Genomic DNA, 20587 nt, shown 5'->3' with positions numbered 1-20587 from the left:
GAAGGAAATGTTCTTCACAACCTCTCAGAGGCACTGACTGAACACACCCCAACTCTGCTTCAGTGACAGCTAAAGACAGTGGTTCTTTACATTTCTCAATTTCACCACCTCCTCCTGATGCCTCCTCCCCCCCCCCTTCCCCTCTTCCTGCTTCTTTCCCTTTCCCCTCTCTCCCCTTTCTCCTTCTTTTCCCCTGAAAGGCAAACACACCCTAGAAAGTACAAGCATTCACACTTAAACATGAATGAGACATCTACAAAAACAAAACAAAACAAAAACAGACTATGGAGTTTAATTCCAGACCTGGAAAAAAGTTAGTGTTATAACAACCTTGAATGAGAACAACTACTATTATTGGTTGGGAATGCTGAAGAGTACAAATAAAAATGATTTGTGAAAGAATCCTAGTAAAGCCCTATAGTATACCTTTAAGACACATTGCTTGTCTACTATGGTTGAATCATGAAGGTGCTTTATCAGACAGATTTTTTTTTAATAAAAGAACAAATGTCTTAACATAGTTTCTTTTTAAAAAAGCCACTGAAAATTAGCATTGTAGTGGAGGAAGAGAGAAAGAAAGAGGTAAAAATTTCCTTTAGATTCAAACGCATGCTGACTCTCCTTAGTTCTGAAAAGTGTAGCTGAGCTCCTGTCTCTTTAGTCCTAAACAAAGGAACTTATTTACTGAGTGCTTCAGGGAGGTCTTGAGTGATGCTTTAATGCCTTAAGAACAACTAGTTTGAAATCCCCTAGACAACCCAGTGAGGGTAGATACAACAATGAATTCTGGGAATGAATTTAAATGTTACAAAAAAGGAGAGGGGCTCTTCTGTCCAGTGAAAACTGAAAGCTCATGAAGAAAGTGAGGAATGCCAAAGGACAGAATAGGAATTTCAGGATGTGCAAAATTTTGTGCAATTAAAAGGAATACAAAGAACTAGAATCTGGGAAACAGAGGGCTTAGTAGACAGCAATACTTAAGTATATTATCCATGTTTCTTGTGATACTATGTATTTTGAAGCTGGGCTCTTTTTTAAAGCCGCCTAGAACAACTATAATACGCATGAACTCACATAATAATAAAAACAGAGAGGCAGCATGTCTGAGTGCAGACCATGGTGTACTTCTGTTTCAAAGTCTTCCAAACTTTTAATGTTATTTTAAGTAGTGAAATTATCTGGAAAGGGCATACATGCTCAAGAAAATTTTGTCAGAGGAAGAACTGGAACCAGGAAAGTAGTGAATCATGAGTGTCCGAAGGATGGAATAATCTAAGAGGAAAGTAGAAGGGTCTATGAGAGCTAAAATGCATACATGCACATATCCATGAGCTAAGCATGGGAGCTAGGAGCTTTTTTATTATGATTAGGTATACTTTAGCTTAGAAATCAAGGCTTACAGCCAGATCTCAATAGCACCCAGTATGAAGAAAAACAGTACTAATGAGAAATGTAGAGTGAAGCTCTCATTTAAATTTAATTGAGATCATAATTTGTTAAATCACTTCTGAGAATAACTCATTTAGACTATGTTTAAAATTTAAATTATCTGTCAAGAGAAATGAAATTCCCTATATGGCAAAGGAACCAATGTCCCTGTTTGATTTCCCATTAATAACAATCATCAATGGGACCATCACCAAAAATTCTCCAGTTTCACTCATAACATTATATCCAATAGCCAGGTGTGACTATTTAAATTTCAACTGAATTAAAATCCAATTAAAAACACATTAAGTTGAAACAGCCATCTTTCCAAGTTCACTAGCCACATGTCATTTATTGGCTACTGTGTTAGAAAGGGATGGGTCAGAATATTTTGTCAGCATAGTTAGTTTTCTCAGATATTACTGTGTTAGTTATCAGAAGACTTGCAATGGTAAATCAAAAATCAAACCATTTGAACTACAGTTTTAAACAGTGTAATCAGTATTTGTATTCAAAGAGAATATAGATCTGCACTAAACATTTTATATTTTACTTTGGAGAGTGCTTATCAAAAATCAATTTTGCAAAAGAACAATTTGAGGGGTTTTAGTAAATGGTTATTACTATAAGAATGATTCTGTAGGTCTGGATCCAGGAACGTGAATTTAAATTACGTTCTAGATAATGCTGTCACAGGTAGTTCCTAAACTGCATCTTGATATATGTTATGATTATGCATCAAAATATTCCAACTGATTCTGTCAACCGATGAAAGGATAAAGAAAATGCGGTACACAAATACTATGGAATACTATTCAGCCACAAACAAGAATAAAATGCTGTCATTTCCAATAACATGGACAAAACTGAACATTGTTCCTATCATTAAGCATAAAAATCCAAAGACAAATACTGCATAATCTCACTTGTATGTAGAAACTGGAACAGTTGATCTAACTGAAGTTTATAATGAAATGTTGGTTATGGAAGGCTTCTAGGAAGAGCAGAGAAAAGGGCATGGAAGGTAGAGGTTGATCAGTGAGTGCTAAGTGATAAGCAAGGGTAAAGACATTCAGTGTGCCAATGCACAGTAAGGAAGCCAAAGATAACAACTATGTGCTATTTATCTGGAATGTCTGGTAGAGAAAAAAAAGGAAGGTAGTTTTCACCACACAAAAATGATAAATGAACCAGACATTGTGGCTAAACTTGTAATCCCAACATTTGGGAGGCTGATGCATGAAAATAATGAGTTACAAGTCACTCTGGACTACATACTAAGCTACAGAGCAACCTGGGCTATATAGCAACCCACTCTAGCCTCTGCCCTAAAGGAAAGTAAAGATAAATGTTTGTGGAGATAGATATATTTAACACATTTGAACATGACACAACATATGGATATATTAACACTACTTATATAGTACCCCATTGGTAGTTAACATTTGATTGCCTTTTATACACTGGTTAAAAAAATAAATGGAATTTAAATATTTAAAGTTTTTGCCTAACAATACCATGGGGAAAATTCCAATTATCATTATGTATGTATGTGTGTGTATATTTATCACTTCCTATAAATACATGTATATACCGATTTATTTTCTTGAATGTACATATATATGTATGTATGTATACATATCATATGTATACATAGGACAGACTTTATCTCAATGTATAGTTACTATGTGTTCAGGCAAAGGAAACATTCACGATACAGGAGATCTATGCAAATATTAAGCACAGAGAAGAAAAATCAAGCAGTAAGAACAAATCTATTGAACAGAATATTACAGAATATCTGTGCAAGGCAGAAGCATCTATTTACCAACCTTCTGGAATTCTCAGCTTTGAAATGATTCTGAAACTTGAGATATTAGGAGATGAGAAAACCCTTGGTACAGCTGCAGGTGGCCTAATATTACGTCAATGCTTTTGTGTGAGACACTAGACTGTATGTTGAGAGATGGGTAAAAAGATAGTTAATGACTTCAAGAACTCAGTCTACCATGGGCAAGGCTGAGCAAAGTATTATAATATAGTAGCAGGTGTGATTTGAGCTGAATCTTAAGTGTCAAGTGATTCTAAGTAGCTGGAGATGTGAAAGGTGGTAATTTACATGTAGAGAACAGCACGGAAGAAGCACAAGAGCTTCAAAATATGGAGTGTACCAGGTGACTCAGAAGTAGTCTAATTCATAAATAAATAGCATATACATAGTTGTATGGGGTAACATTGGGTATAAAAGAGTTCTGGGTAGCTGGGATGTGACTATAGTTTATCCTAAATACCTCTTTGATTTAAAAAAAATCCTTTAGCAAAAAATATATTGAGAAGCAAGGTGAGAGTATTAGGTCTGTGTTTAGGGAATTGCAGTACAAGCTAGGCATAAAAGGTACTGAGCACGTAGGAGAAGCTGAGATGATATGCTGTGATTGGTCATTTGGCTGCATGGAAGAAAAATTAGACTCTACTTGGCAATGTTTCTTGTTGCAAAAAGCTAAATATCAAGAGAAAAGCAACAGAATATGAAAGTCTTTAAAAAAAAACAAAGCAAAACAAAACAAAGCTGAAAATCTTAAGAAAAACCATGAAGAGTGGCAGCATTTAGAAACTGCTAGGAATTCAGTGACCCTTTGTGACTCTGGCAATAAAGAGTATCCATGATAGGGATCAGAAAGAAAGTAAAAACAAAGTTTTCAATGGTCTGGTGAGCAGATGGCTCTACACTACCTAGGCCTTCTAAAGTCGTGTCCATTTGAGTATCAGCTTTTGACTACACACTAGTGTACACATAGCTTCTTCAATGAAGTATACTCAGACTCCCTAAATATTGCATGTGGTTAAGAACATGGGCTCTGGGACAACTTTTCAGTGATTAAATCTTGAGGCTAGTCATAATATATATGGTGGTGACTACCTGATAAACCCTGTACTTGAAAGGGGGAAACAAGAGTATTGTAAGTTCTAGCCTAGTCTGTGATACACAGAACATTTGAGGCAAGCCTGAGGTACATAGTTTCAAACAACAACAATTAAAAAAACAAATAAAACAACAAAGCAAAGTCCAATTCTGGTGCTTAGTAATTTTAGGACTTGATAAGCAGGTTACTAAGTCTGTGCTGGATTACACTCAATTAAGTTGTTGGTCAAAAAGGTCTCATGGAAATTGCCAAACAACCCAAGAATAGAAAAATGAAAAAGAACAAGTTATGTGTCTGTTTTTTAAACATTTAAATGGAAATAATACTATCTACCTAAGGGAAGTATATACATACATACACAAATGTGTATGTATGTGTGTATATACATACATACACAAATGTGTATATATGTGTGTATATACATATATATATATGTGTGTGTATGTATATATATACTGTTTATTTAAAATAATAACCTGATACAGAGTAAGCATTTAATAAATGTTAGCTCTTATGTGTATATATGAGTAGTGAACTTAACTGTACATAGTACACTTAACTGTACTATGCATAATAAGCCTTAAAGACATGAGTGTTATAACTCTGGGATGTCTTACATTCAGTGGGCTTGTTACCACAAATGGGAATCAGTATGTGTTGAGGTGGGAAAGGAGGTATTGTTCTAACTGCACAAGAAACTGTCCAGTGAAAAACATCAAGAAATTTTTTTAATATGGAGCTTCCAATCACATTCCTAAAAATCCCCAACATTCCTTTCTGTAAACCTGATCTATTACTCTTCTTTTAATCACCAAATCTCATTTAAGCTTAAAGAAAGATGAATGGGCTTCATATATTCCTTTTTTCCTTTAACCAGAGAAGTAATGTCTTCCTTTAATATATATGAAAGACATCATCTTGGATGGAGATACATTCTAGCCCCATGTTACCAAGGCAATATAGTCATTATCATCTTCATATACCATTTTTCTAAAAGTTGAATGGATATATTATAACAATAGTTGTCCTATCTCTGACTCATTTTCTTTTCTGTTGTTTGACTAGTGTTTGAGGAAGGAGCTCACTCTATACTGCAGGCTAACCTTGAACTTGGGGTGATTCTCCCTCTGCCTCCTCTGCCTCCTCTGCCTCTGCCTCTGCCTGCTCTCCCTCTGACTCTGCCTCTGCCTCCTCTGCCTCTGCCTGCTCTCCCTCTGCCTCTGCCTCTGCCTCCTCTGCCTCTGCCTCTGCCTCTGCCTCTGCCCCTGCCTCTGCCTCCTCTGCCTCTGCCTCTGCCTCTGCCTCTGCCTCTGCCTCCTCTGCCTCTGCCTCTGCCTCTGCCTCTGCCTCCTCTGCCTCTGCCTGCTCTCCCTCTGCCTCTGCCTCTGCCTCTGCCTCTTCTCCCTCTGCCTCTGCCAAGTGCAGGGAGTGCAGGTGTATGCCACTATGCCTGGCTTTAACACTTCCTTCATAACACTGTTGAATATTGTCAACTATTGGGAAATTGTATATGGCATGAGGGCAGTTATTTCCCCAGTACATGCGATCTCCAATAAACTGATGTAAGAATGATCCCTTGAACAATGTCTCCTGAAAGGGTGAAAAGTTTGATCAGAGAGCTAGAGCTAGTGTGAATTACTCAATGTCTGGATCCCTTTCCTGAATTTAGAACACAACTTTAAACCCTTCTGTGGTGGTACACACAATTATGACTTCATTAAAATGAGCAACCTGAAAAATCTATTTGAAAACTTTAAAGAGATGGGAAGACCGATGAGAATGAGGAATGCAGGGAGGAAGGGAGGGAGGGGAGGAGAAAGAGGAAGGGGAGGAGAGGAGGAGAAAGAGGAAGGGGAGGAGGGGAGGAGAAAGAGGAAGGGGAGGAGGGGAGGAGAAAGAGGAAGGGGGATGAGCTACATATTTTTTCTGTATAAAAACATTCTAACTTTGAAAACATAACACTTCACACCATAGTCAGGATATTTTGAAATACATACTTATGAAAACCATTTGTAAGCGGACTGACTGAGCAAAATATTACAACAAATTATCTTATTAGATGGAAAAATATTTTACATTAACCTTTAAATCAGAAAAGAATTATTCCTCAAAACTTCAAATTTTACTTTCCTGCACACTGGTATATAAACTCATCAAAACACTGGTGTGCTATAAAAGAATATACTATTTCTATAAATAATTAAATTTAGTCCTCTCAACTTGTAGCATATGTCCAGTTTACCTGGGAATCATTATCTGAAAGGCCAGAATGGTATAAGGGAGAAAAAATAAACACAGATGTCTTTTTCAATCAGATGATTTAATCTATGAGTTCAGGATCTACCACTCAGTAGGTTAAGATCTCAGGCCAGTTACTTACACTCTGAGTCTCGATCTCAGATTTCTTACCTATAAAATATAGAACACATCACCACTATTGTTGCCATGTAGGGTTGTTAAGAGCTTTAACTGAGAGTAGGAGTTAAATCATTGTAGAAATGTTTTACACATCCACCGTGACCCAACAACTGTATTGTAATTATACCTTTAATAGAATAAAACCATTAGAGAATTAAACCGATCCATTACTAACACACAAATAAAATGTAGCCATGAAGTAGCCACCTGATTGAATTTGACATTGTTCATGTGCTCACCATGAACTGAGAGACAGCAAGGGCATGCCATCATTTCCTTTAATGTAAACATGGTATTAACACAAAAAAGTGCTTCCCAGATACAGTAATTCCAGGAGCATAACAAAGTCCAATATTTTTCACTGCCAGACATCTCAGCCAGTATTATCAGCACACAAGAAACCGCTATGTACTGAACAAAGCAATGTTTTCTATGAGAATATATCTCTTCAATTTATAGTGACAAAATGAGACATCTCTGAATTTAACCAGAGGAGAACAACCTCAGCAACTTGGCACATTAAAATGTACAGGCACAGCTCTTCAGGACTCATGCCTGCATTGGTAGATGAAGAAAACATGTAGCAAGCACAACTTTCCAACACTTACAGGGAGGAAACCAAAGCTATAAATTCAAAGCAATGGGCTGCTGGGAGACTACACAAACCTGCTGTTGCTTTAATTGCAGACAAGTCAATTCAGCAGCTGTTGGTCCAGAGACCAAGGTTCACTATATGCTCTTCAATGCTACCTTGAAATACTGTCACTCAGCCCCTTCTCCACATCATCTGCATGCTGCCCAATTAATGAGGAGCAAAATCAAATGTGAAACCACACACCAAAACAGAACATGATCTTTTAGCTTATCCACATAGGAGAACATTCTTTTAAGAATGAAATAAGAATGTAGATGAAAGTCCTTGTCAATAAATGATATGCAAAGTTATCAAAAACATGTGGCTAGAGGTACTAAGCTCCTGTTCTGTTCAGTGTGGAAAGTGAAACTTTCTCAAGGTTTCTTATTTGCAAGGGTCCTTCTTGTCTAACAGCTGTATAACAACCCTTAAAACAGCATGCATAAGTAGCTGACCAGAGCCCGAGAGTTTATATTATTATGTACTGATATGTTTCTGAAAGCTTAAGCAAACACTTCAGGAACATTTTAGATCCAAGGATATGTCACAATAAGGTGGCTTAGGGATGGCATTGTTAGCCTTGCTGTTCCCAGCACTTTTTGGTTTCTACCGTGAGAATAAACACAAATAATACATAATATTCATTAGCCGGAGTCCAATACTGAAAGGAAAATAAACTGACGTAAAAGATGTGCTCTGGAACGCTTCCCATTAGAAGTTTTCTCACTCTTAACAACATGGAAATCCACACAACCAATTAAAAAAAAATACAGAAGCTTAAAACTCAAGAGAAAAACAACACACTGAGAGTTTAAAAATTGCTTTTTGCTTCCAAAACACTGTCTTGTGTGCAGACACTGTAGGCATTATCACATACTACCAGTTGCAGACGTAAGACTTGAGAAATTCAATATAAGAACACAGCAGAGAAGCGTGCACAATTAAGGGATCGCGACTAACAATTTAACAGAAAACCCAGATTTCACACGGCAATCTACCACATGCATAGCTAGAGAGTTTTATGCAGCTATTTTGTTTAGCTTATTAGAATCACATTTGTATTTCTGTCCAGTAGAACAGGAAGGGAAATAAGGGAAAGAAATTCACTTTGAAGCCAAAGGGAAATTTCAGAGAAAATAAAACATACTATACCTGTATATTGTACCAGGAACATTGTGACACTCTTCGGGGAACTGTTTCACGTTGTATCCTATTGTGAGTTGTTCCTTCCTGACCCTCTACTCTCCTCAAAAAGAAAAGCCAAAGCACCCTAACCCCCCACTACACACTATCCCTAAGCCACCCCCCTGCCATTGATGGAAAAGAAAAAAAAAAACACACACAGCCAGGATTCGGCTCAGATCCGATGCTTCTGTTAAGCTCAGCTCCAGCCGAGCAACTGAGCTCCAGCAACGGAGCACGGGGAGGTGGATTCTGATGCCAGTAACACTTCCATCCACTTCACTTACACAAAAGCAGGCAGTGGAAAATCCAGGAGCCTTGAAGACAAGGGCTGGAACTGCCTTTTATGAATTGCTATTACTGCATGTGTCACCATCCATCTCCAATGACGGACACTTATAGGCTGAATTGGGAGTGGAGGGGGTGGGTGGGGGAGGTTGGAGAGCAGGTGGAGAAGCAATTAGCAGTATGTTCATTGGAGAATTCGTTCGGGATTTCATACATCAGTGCCTAAAGAAACAGCATGCAGTTGACAAATCAGAACTTTACGATTTGCATGCCTTAAAAGAAATCTTAGCTCGAAGCTCCAATGAAAATAACACTTACCCACACTTCCAGGGTATAGAAAGTCACCTCTCTACTTTCTCTTTACTCTGGCTACCCTTGTTCCTGACAAATCAACATTCTGAATGAATATTTGCTCATTTTCCCTAAAGAATTACATTTAAACGGCTGAGAGCAAAAGAAGTATTAACGAAATTAAATTCTATTGAACATGACATCTCTTAACAAAACACAAGAAGCTAATTATTTTAAGCCAACTTTTTATCCTTACTCCCATTCTCCAGGTGCAGCCTCCACACCTATAATCAATCGATCATACACCTTTCATGCATGTATTTAACACTGAAAAAACATGTCTATCTAAAACTACTTCATTAAAAGGAAAGGTGAAAAAAATCCAAGAACAATGTGCAGGACTCGTTTAATAAGTGAGCTTAAGAAATCACTTTCTCTGAAAGTGAAATCACTTTCTCTGCTAAAGTGAGGCACACTCCTTTAGACTGATTTTAAAAATTATCTATGAATAGAAACAGTACAGAAGGAAATTCTTATGGAGAAAATATGATATACTTGAAGGAATACCTAGGGGTGGATTTTGAGGAACCTAGATTCCATTTCTACAGTTTTGTGACAGCAGATGAGGAACTTCTCTGAGCCTGAGCTTCTGTATGTACAAATTGAGGATGATGGTACACATCCTGACAGCTTCACAGGACAGGAGTTATCATATGAAGCTAATAAGATAATGGATGTGGCTCTTCTGTCAATTGTAAAGGAACAGGCAATTGTATGATGTTATTATTATTGCACCATGAACCAGCTCCTGCTTTAATGACTTAAGTGAAACACCTCTCCCACATAAGGAAACTAAAAGGGACAAATATAAATAAATCATTGTTTAATTCTTCACATTTTCAAATTAGAAACATTGTTTATGCTTAGAAGTCCCCAGGAAGGATTTATTTCAAAAGAAATATTTTAAAATGTAACCCATAATACACCTACAGTTTGTCAAAGAAACTGGAACCCTCAATTTCTCTTTTTAGAAAGTCTGTTAATCAATTTTCCATCATAGGATCTGAGTTTTATGTCCCATCTAGAATGCTAACTATTGGGAAATAAATATCTTCTTTTCCTCAATCTTTCTATTTATCTGGCTCATCCTCTATGCCCAGTATGTAGGAAACGATTTGATTTGATTAACCAACTCTAAATCTACAAGGTAAAAATCCAAAGTCATGATTTCTACAGCTCTGAGCTGCCTTGATACTATATATACAGTGACCAGCTGGCTTATACTGGGAGACAATTTTAGCACATGAAGTCCTGGGGTGGTCACACCTGGGATACTAAATGATCCAGGCAATGTTTGGGGACCTCCAGTTCAGCCAAATCCCACATGTCCTGATTTCCATCTGTATGGTAGTTACCCAAGTGTGTGTCTGTCCACATGGGACAAATGTGAAACAGCCAAAAAAAAAAATGCAGAAATATCAGATGTCAGCTCATCTTGGCCTCTTCCAGTGCCATCTGTGTCTTCAAACAAGTGTTAGGCCAATTCTTGCAACAAGAAAGAAAACTTTCTAATTGCTCTTTCGAATATCATTGCCACTGCTGAAAATGCCAGTAAAATATTTATCTGAAATCTATTTTAAATGGATGGGGGAAGTAGTAACATGAATCACAAAGGGTTACCTGACTAGTAACTAAAACCAAATGAGCTATTTAAAAGGGGAAAGGGAGGAGCAGCTAGAAGGAGATGAGGGGAAAGAGCAGAGAGAGAGAGGAGGAGAGAGAATAAGTGAGTTTTCTTTCCAATCACACACTTGTGGGGTCATGGCAAATCTCCTGTGCTTCCCTTTTGAAGCATTGTGAGTGGTACCTTTTATAAACAAACTGTAACCTAGCCTTCCACCTGCTTATGTGGGTAAACAAGATTGCAGAGGCACCGGAGGTCTGCACAGCAGAGCTTACTCCCACCCGCAAGCAGAAAGCCAAGCATGTGGAGTATGGATCTCCAGAGGGTTCCTAACTTCAAGCGTCCACCACAGCCTCACCTCTGCCATGGCTGCCAACTTCAGCTTCCACAAAAGGATAAGAAAGAAACAATATCTGCATTGCAGAATCTGGGTGTTCCACTTTTGGGCAACGTAAATAACTTTCACAAACTCAAGTTTGAAATTCAAATCCCTCAAGTTCCTCAGAAGTGCCATACCAGCAAAGGGGAAAGGATTAGGAAAACGATTTGTCAGCATTGTTCCTTCAGTCAAAATATAAAGACCCTATCTACAAGATGACTGACAGACTATCCCAAAAGCAATGAGGTGAAGGGCAGCACTTTTAACCCGCACGAGCAAGAATGGAAATGAAAACTATTGGCATCCTGACTAGAAGAAATGCCAAAAGCTACTGTTAGGTCCATTACCCTGACTTCACGTTTTAAAATCTAAGCATAAATGACATCCTAAAGTGCTTCCCCTCAGTTGTCACTCCTAAGTCTGACTGCTCTTTTCAAATAAATTAGGGTCATTGGTCATTTGGGATTCCAGGTACACTGGTCAAAAATTAAAAGTCCCAGCATTGTACGCACTCAGCCCCCATGAACATGGGTCTCAGTTAGGAGGCCTGAGAAGTCTAAGGGAGCTCAGACAGTGGAACCAGGATGTATCCCTGGTGCACAAAAGGACTTTGGGAGCACATTCCCCATGGAGGGATACTCCCTTAACCTAAAGGCAGGAGGGAGGGCCTAGTCCCTATGGCCAGGAAGAGGGAACTGGGATTGATATGTAAAAAACAGTCCCAGTGGAAGATTTCAAAGAATCAAGCACTGAACCAAACAATGGACCTCAATAGGGAGAAAAATCACAAATTTGCTAAACCTTGAAATGAAAATGTTAAGAGTATAATCAAAGTAAAAAGTAAACTAATTTGAATCAGAACAAAGTTTCATGTTTTCTGAATCCACTGAAACCTTGAGAACAAGCTATTCAGGTTTCCTGTAATGAGCACCCTTTAAATGCTGACTGACTTGCTTGAAAGCTCCAAAAGGAAGCAAAGAAGCAAAAACAAACAAACAAACAATCAAACGATAATGAGAATGGACTCTGCCATTTTTTTTTTTAACTGTTTGACCTTGTTCAAGTCACTTCTGCTCTCTTATTAGCCTTACTTTGATGGCTTGGAAATGGATGTGCTGAGATTGCCAATATTTCAAGCCTAACAGTTGCTGCCAATTGTGATTTTTTTCTAGTGGAAAAAAATTAAATGACATCACAGTTTGGCCCTGATGGCTAAGAAGCAGAGACTCACTGATCACAACTTCTTATGAGTTTACCTCTCTAGCTTATTTTGAAAGGTTTAACATGAAAGGTAATAGCTGGCCTAGTTCAGACTCAAGAAAAACAACACCCCAGCAGTCTTTATTAAAAAGATGTCTGCTCTAAGAAATGCTTTAGGAACATTTTGCTATCCTCATATAAAAGTTATAGGTGAACAGTCTGGTCACCACAAAAAAAAATATGAAGGGAGGAGAATAATCTAAAAGAAAAGGTGATCACCTATTGTATGCTAGGCATGGCATGGTATTTTACATAATTGCACTAGTAAGTCCCCATAATACAGTGTTGTTTAGGTATTATGTACATTTTTCTAAGCAAAGAACGGGACAACTTACATTAAATGAGTGCTTAGTCACTCAACTGCTCAGATAAGATTTTCAGCTCAAGCAACCAGAATTCATTACTATTCCAACATCACAGTGATTAGGACACATTTCCTAAGTCAATCACACAATTGAAATTACTTGATGAATAAATCACATGCTGAGCCTATCTAGTAAAGGTAGACTTCTGTGTATTTCTATTTGTTTTTAACCTTTGTTTATTGTTGTGGGGGAAGGGAAGCACAAGTGGACTTAAGAGGGAGTTGGTTCTCTCATTCCACTATGTGGGTTCCAGGAATTGAACTCAGGTCATCAGGATTGGCAGAAAGCACCTTTACCATTTCTCTGGTCCCTTGTTTTGTTGCTGCTTTAAAATGTCATCTGATTATGTCGTGTAATGGTGGGGGACTATTAGGTTCTCCAGGCAGACAGATTTGAGTTTCTTGTTCTGGCTTATGGACCTGACAGTGCTGAGTCTCAAGTTTCCTTGTGTGGCAAACAGAGAAAATAGTGTGTCATCAAGGTTTTTGTAAAGTGTCACTGATGTGATGGCAGCTAGCACAATACTTGGCACAAAATTTCTACTCAATAAAAGCAGATTAGAGGACTCTCTGAATTGTAAGTGACACAGCAAAAGAAAGAAATATTTGTTATAAAGAAAAGAAAATTAGACTTACGGAGCACAGATGCTCTTTGGCATAGCACAGATAGAATTAGAAAGCAGCCCAACCACAGCCTCCAAAATTAAGTTGCATCACATGATAAATGAAACCAAAATGTATGCATTAATTGGTGATATTTAAGCAACAACAAGGAGATTTGCCATGGACTACAACTAAGCAACAGTTGTGTCTAGTTTCCTAAAATGAATGCTTCTAAAGTGAGAGGTAAGAAAATAAAGGCACTGCTAGAGTGCTTAGGGAACTTTAGCATCCTTTTCCCCTTAATACTTCACGTCCTGACTGACTATTCAGCTGTGGCCTTCTTGTACACTCCTTTCCCCATCCTACATATATTCTGACTTTTAGCATTCCTTGCCCTGGCCTAGCTCTGTCTCGGCTCAACAACATCAAGTGGTATTTACGGACTATGTGTCTACCACTGCACTAGATGAAACAGGGGAACATATCAAAATTAATCAAAGAAATACATGCTCCATTGAAAAACAGATCTAAGACACCCAGGCCAATTAGAGTTTTGGCAACATTGCAAATACAGGTGTAATTGAAGGTTTGAATGATTTCAGAGCACAAAAACCTTTCTTTATGTAGCTAATGATATAAACATTGCAGAATTTAAAAACTCTGTACTGATGGCTAAACTTAGATTGAAAGGGATGGATAAGTGGTAATGAAGGTAATAAAAACTACAGGTACAGGCACTTGCCACCAAACCCAATGACCTGAGTCTGATTTCTGCAATCCACATGGTGTAAGGAGAGAACAATCTCCCACAAGCTGTCTTCTGACCTGCGTACATTGCAGTGGCACACACACACACACACACAACACACACACACACACGTGTGCGTGCGCACGCATGGGTGTGTGAGCACTATAAGTTCAAAAGCCAAATACAATATATGACTAATTAGTATCTGAGTGCTCACTGTCTATTTTTTCAACTTTCCTGTTACATTTGAAATCTTTCATAATTAGGGGTTAATAAGTGTAGCTTATTAAACCTCAAATTTCCAAAAGGAAATAGCCATACATTACAAAAGCCTGAGGCAATTAGGGCAAAATTGGTGATTCTGAATGAATGGTATGTAAGACTTATTATACAGCTATTTTTTTTAAAGGGTTAGAGAGATGGTTGTATGAAGGACCACAGCTTTGGGAGAAGGGTAAAAATAAGGCTCACTGGGGCTTTCTGCCTGCAGGTCTAGTTGGAAAATGTGAATTCCAAGAAAAGGGAGAGCCCCTGCCTGAGTAACAAATAAGGCAGAGAGTGATACAAGAGAACAACTGGTACCTTCCTATGGTCTCCACACATGCAAATAAGTACGCTCACCAGTATAAACATATGTGTATAACACACACACACACACACACACACACACAAAACTACAAAGTTAAAAGTCAGTTTGTTGAGCAATGATCCCTTTCATTTACTATCTTGGTTGCTCAGTTGTTATCTAAAAAATTGTATTCATGTATTTACTGGTTGGTTGGCTGATTTGCTTTTTTATTCTTTTTGAGACAGTATCTCATTATGCACCCCAAGCTGGCCATAGAACTCACTATTTCACCCAGACTGGCCTTGAAGTCATGGCGATCGTTATGCTTCAATCACCCAAATGCTAAAATCACAGATATATACGACCCGTGCCTGGTCAGTAGCCATTTCTAGAAGAGGCCTATGGTGGTAGATAGTGAAAAGGGTGTAGCAAAGGTAGGAGAATAACAACAATCAACCAACAGAAAGACCTTGGATGCACTAGTATATTCAAGATACTATAGGGGACCCAGAGTTTCCTTTTTTAAAATTAGTCCCTGCCTGGAGCAGGCTAACAGTATAGATGAAGAACGCCAAAGTGCTGTCTGAAAGTCTGAAAGGGTAACTGGCTGGAACAGAGTTCAGTTAAGAGAGAAGTATAAATGTTGGAAACAGACTGGAGCCAAATTGCAGAGAACGGCAGGCTGAAGAATCTGGCCTTCCTCCTAAGGATAACAGGAAGCTATTTATGGTTTCTGAATCAGGGAAAGAAAATTAACTAAAACTGATTAGCCAAATAGTACAATTTGTTTAGGCAAATGTACCTTCAACATGAACTCGGCTTATATCTATATACTTCTGGCCCTTCTAATTCCCACATCTGAACATGGCCTGTAAAGGAGATTCCCAGCATCATGGACACTGGCGACTCTTCGAGCTGCCTCTTCCTTACATGTATTCAGCTTATGTCCCTCTCCGTCCTTGTGCCCTCAGCAATAAATAAGCTTCACATAATGTTTTGAAATGAAGTTGTTGGACTCTGAAACCGATTTCCTTTGTGACAATCAAACCCCATTTGCTGCAAGGATCACTGATTTGAGGTGGAAAGACTGACTATTCAACCAAGTGACATAGAAATGGGCACAGGAATATATGTCCTGTGTGTACAACAGGCAACAATATTATTCTCTGTATGTTGAAAGAAAACTTAATGGAGGTGGCGCTGCTGGACAGTGTAAGTAATTAAAATGCCACTTCTTTAAAACTGTCAAATCACAAAGTAGACTTTTTCTGTCTCTTTCCCACCCTCGAATCCAGTCATGTTACTCCCCTACTTAAAACCCTGTGCTATCTCACCCCTGCCAGCCTATGAGACAATGACCACACTTCATAGCAACCAATTTTCCTCATTAACTTGCCACAGCACAGTAAACTCCTAGTCTGTATATGTCTGTCACATTGCTGGTAGATTGCATACAATATCATACCTTTGCTGCAACTTTCCATATTTACCCGAACTTCTTCTTCTTTTCATGAGTTGGTCCTCCTGCTAAGACTCCTTGCTAGCCACTTCATTTCTACTTAGAACCTAGGCAACTCCTTCCATCCAATCACTATGACTCAGCAAAGTCAAAGCTTTGGTCCACAGATTGCCCATACCAGCAGTAACTCCTTTCACTGTGTTTCTAGGAAGCCTTGTGTACATCTCTCTTTTTGAATATCCTGTGTATATTATATATAGTCGCTGCTTTGAGTTCTATCTCCTCTGCTAGATGGTGAGCTCATTAAGATGGGCAGGAATTATACATATAATTCCATATCATATTTCCAGTGCTTAGCATGAGGTCCAAACCTTTATAAGTGATCACATTTTTATCAAATGAGTGAGTTTGAATACCCGAAGTTCTCTGATTTCAAATTCAGCATCTTTTCAAAAATTAATATTTGGTTAGCAGAAAAAGAAATGGTTATTACTGTGGCATTTTCATACACATATATTACTACATTTTATTCTTTGCTCATTAGCTGGCTTCTTCCCCCATCCTTTCTTACCAGTCCCCTGCCTCATGTCTCCAAATAGTCTCCCTTCTACTTTCATGACACATTTATCCCACTGCCCTCGGCATCTCCTGAAAGGTGAAAATTAGAATACTATGCGACCAATGTAGTAGTAGTGAAGCGTATCTTGGGGCCCAACGAAAGAGAAAATAGTAGAAAGACCTATCATGAGCTCTTCTTTTGGGGTTGTTTCTATCCCAGGAAATTCTCAGTTGTTGTTGCTAAAAGGAGCAGCTGGAGCAGATAAGAGGGGGCCTTACCAGGGAGTTCTCCATCTTCGTCTTTCACAGCACACCACTGAAGCAATATTGTTTATATAACATTCTCCATATAATGCTTCATCTTCTCTGAATGACAGCCAAACTTTCATTTGTGCTCTGCCTACAGATGTCTTTGGACCAGCCCTGTTATTGGATTGTCATTGAATGTTCTCTGATCTTTATTCTCACCTACCATTATTAGGCCAAGGAGAAGTATTTTTTAAGGGACCAATAAACATCACATATGCAAGGGAAACAGAGCTAAACAAACAAACAAACAAACAAACAAACAGTTTTTGTTCCTCCTGCAACACCAGTGCATTTCTCTATGTCTCCATCTTACAATGTTTTATATGTTGTTATCAGTAAAGTTCACAAAAGGAAAATTAAGGCCAGCAAAAGCATCATACTTTGTAGGCAAAAAAGAGAAGAAACAAAGTTGAAGACTGGAATAAAAATCTTTAGGTATATGATCAGTAGTCACTTCTGAAAAGTAAACATTAGAGATGTTTCTTAAAAGTTAGGACAAAGCAATTAGCCTTTTCTTTACATTAAACTGAGGTGGTTTGCTGAACTTAAAACAAAAGAAAAGAGAAGAAAAACAACTGAGTCTGTTTTGATCTTCAAAAATGTCAAACTGGTAAACACTTGGCGTTTCTTGTACATATAAATCTAAGGGCCAAGCCTTGCTTGAGGAAGATTTAAGAGACATAAAATTTGTGTGAGGTGTCTGCCAAATCTGTGCAGCAGAGACAGGAACCCTGGAAAAGCTGACACAATCATAATTCTCACAGTCCCAGCAAGCTTGTGCTGGGCTGGAGCCAAGGAAACCCACCCTTCCTTAGGTAATATTGTTTATAAACAGAGAAGTACAGCATTTGCTTCTCAGCTATCTGGTAGGTCACTTCTGCCTAGATATCCCACAGAGGGAAGAGAAGGTGAAAGAAAACTGACCTCCTTCTGGCACACAGCCTACTTTTCAGCTGGGTAAACTTTCATTTAGGTGATGGGCTTGTTTGTAAGGGTTCTCTTTCTTTCAACAGTTATTGAACAATTCGTTCTATGACATCTCTGTTTCTTTGTCTTTCTGTCTGGCGCTCTCTATCTCTGTCTCTCTGTCTCTGTCTTTCTCTCCCCCCCTCTATCTCTCTCTCTCACACACACACATCTCCAAAGACATCAAAAAGAGTATTTATGAGTATCTGGTGCAGAACCTAGCACAGTAATTCCACATAGTAAGACTGCAATAATTCACTGAGTAATTTGAAACCCTAACTGTAATTTCAATACTGGAGAATTAGATTCTTTTCTACTAGTATATAGGCATATTAATTGTAAAACTGATGAGTTTAAAGGGGATACTGTAGTCTATACAAAGTAATATTATTTCATTCCCAAATGATTTGTATTCATAATGTCTGTCCTCTAAAGTTCATTTTTGCATAATGGTTATTATTTGGAAAAAAAGGAGAATTCATACAGCAAGATACTAAGTTATTATATGGCAACCAATATAGTTTTGTAGAAAAAAATTTTGATATCCAACATTCATGCAATTGTATGCCATTATGATAATCCCCTACATATGTCTAAGATCACTTAACACAAGAATATAGTGCATGCATGGGCTGTATTCAGTAAATGGGATTAACTGTAAAATCAACCAAGGTCTTCCCTAGGGATAGATTGCTGAAAACTGCATTTACATGGCACTTAAAAATTATAACCAAAGACATTAGTCCCCATGACATGCACTGTTTCTTGTACCCTCAATCCATCACAGTTTTCTCTAGCTTTCTGCTATCCCCATTCCCAAAGACAGACTTTCAAGAAAGAAATACAGAGAAATTGGAACTATTCCAACTCCATTCCATGAAGTATTATGTAAGAAAAGATTTCTATATAATAACACTATGCAAAGTAAAAACACAATGCATAGTAAAACTATGTCAATTTGGGACTGTTCTTGCTATGCTGTGGTCACATATAATTTGCCCACGGGACTGCAAGAAGTCTACATAGAATGACGAAATCAACAGGTATGTCAGGAAAGTGCAAAGGGAAGGTTAATGGGTTTTCTTAACAAAGTTCCTTATTATTATAACTTTTCTTCTATCAATTATTTAAAATAGCCTTACACATGTATAAAATAGTAGTATATTTTTTGAGACAGGGTCTCACTGTGTAGCTCCAGCTGGCCTGGGACTTACAACATAGATCAGGTTGGACTGTAACTCACGGTGTTCTGTCTGCCCCTGTTACATCCAGCTTAAAATAGAATTGCCTGTTGAGTGTATTTAATATGCTTGCTCTGAGGATAAAATACCAGTAGTTTGTGTGTTAAACATCAATTAGCCTATATAATCCACATCCACATTTGACCAACTGTAAACATTTCATCTGTCTGACAGTGGCCTACAATCCCAAGAAAAATGTAAGTTCCAGGAAGAAAAGGCAGCTCATTTGAAAAGCTTTCATCAGCAGCCTAAAGAAATATGGATATTATCCTAAGCAAAATGAGCAACCATTGAGCTATTTACATGGAAGCTGAATAGAATCAGATTTGTGATTCATTTAAAAATCCTTTATATGTAAAACAGATTGGAAGAGAGTTGGTGTGGAGGCAGTAGAAATCCAAGCTAGAAATGATGCATTTGTGTCTGCTGTTAAGCACACCCCAAACTAACATTTAAAAAATTACAAAAGTAAAGTATGATTAAATTATCATTAAAAATAAAGAACAAAAGTATCCCTGGAAAATAAAGGACAATAAGCACATACAAAAATAGAAGTCATATATAATCTTATCATTTGTAGCAAAGCTTTATTTGTATATACTAAACAGTACAGTAATTTGCCTATGTGTTCACACAAAGATTTATGTGACATGTATAACATATGTACATATGTTTAAGCTGGAATCTGCTACACTATATTGGGTGTTTTTGGCCTGAACTTTCTCTGGATGCATCACAAACAAGTTTCCAGATCATGAAGAAAGTACTTTGGCACCATCCAGTGATGTGGCTACTTAATGATCCACAATTGATTACATTCAAACTTCCAGTACTGGGTATTTATGGTGCCATTTCTTTCCTCTTTTTTGTCATTATGACAAACAGCTCTAGGGTAGCTTAGAGCTAAATTTTAGGAAACATGTTTGCTTCCTCAGAATACAGCACTAGAACTTGATGATAGGTTAAAGACTATGTTCAGTTTTAGGATTTCTGACTTGTATTGACAAATCACTTCAAGAAAGGGCTGAATAAAATTATCACCCCACTACCAATGTGCCTGACCAAGAGAAGATGCATTTAAGACTAACACCAAAGATAAATCAAATGGACTTGGCAGCTAGAGAAGAAGATGTTTCCTAGGAAAGTAACAAGAAAGGAGAAATGTAAACCGGTCAAGAGATGTAAAGCAGGCCAAACAGGATTAAAGTATGACAAAGACCAAAATAAAAAAAAAATGTCTAAAAATGAAAAAATAGTGAAAGTATGAGAATCTGAATTTTCAT

At 37.9% G+C, this 20587-nt stretch overlaps 1 protein-coding gene across 3 annotated transcripts in view; it reads right to left on the bottom strand.

The window, feature by feature from the left end:
* Enox2 (ecto-NOX disulfide-thiol exchanger 2) overlaps positions 1–20587 on the bottom strand; it is a 261719-nt gene that overhangs the window by 237305 nt on the left and 3827 nt on the right. The window contains exon 1 of one of the 3 annotated variants that reach the window (XM_051178964.1): positions 8557–8689. The exons of the other annotated variants lie outside the window; for them this stretch is intronic. Within the exon in view, the coding sequence (XP_051034921.1) occupies positions 8557–8578 (22 nt within the window). The 5' untranslated portion in view covers positions 8579–8689. Of the gene's footprint in view, positions 1–8556; positions 8690–20587 lie in introns of those variants that run through there. 3 annotated transcript variants of the gene reach the window in all.

Source organism: Phodopus roborovskii, unplaced genomic scaffold (genome assembly GCF_943737965.1).
Source record: "Phodopus roborovskii unplaced genomic scaffold, PHOROB, whole genome shotgun sequence".
Taxonomy (NCBI): Eukaryota; Metazoa; Chordata; class Mammalia; order Rodentia; family Cricetidae; genus Phodopus; species Phodopus roborovskii.
Note: the sequence above shows the minus strand (reverse complement) of the source record. Positions and strands in the feature narration are given on the sequence as shown.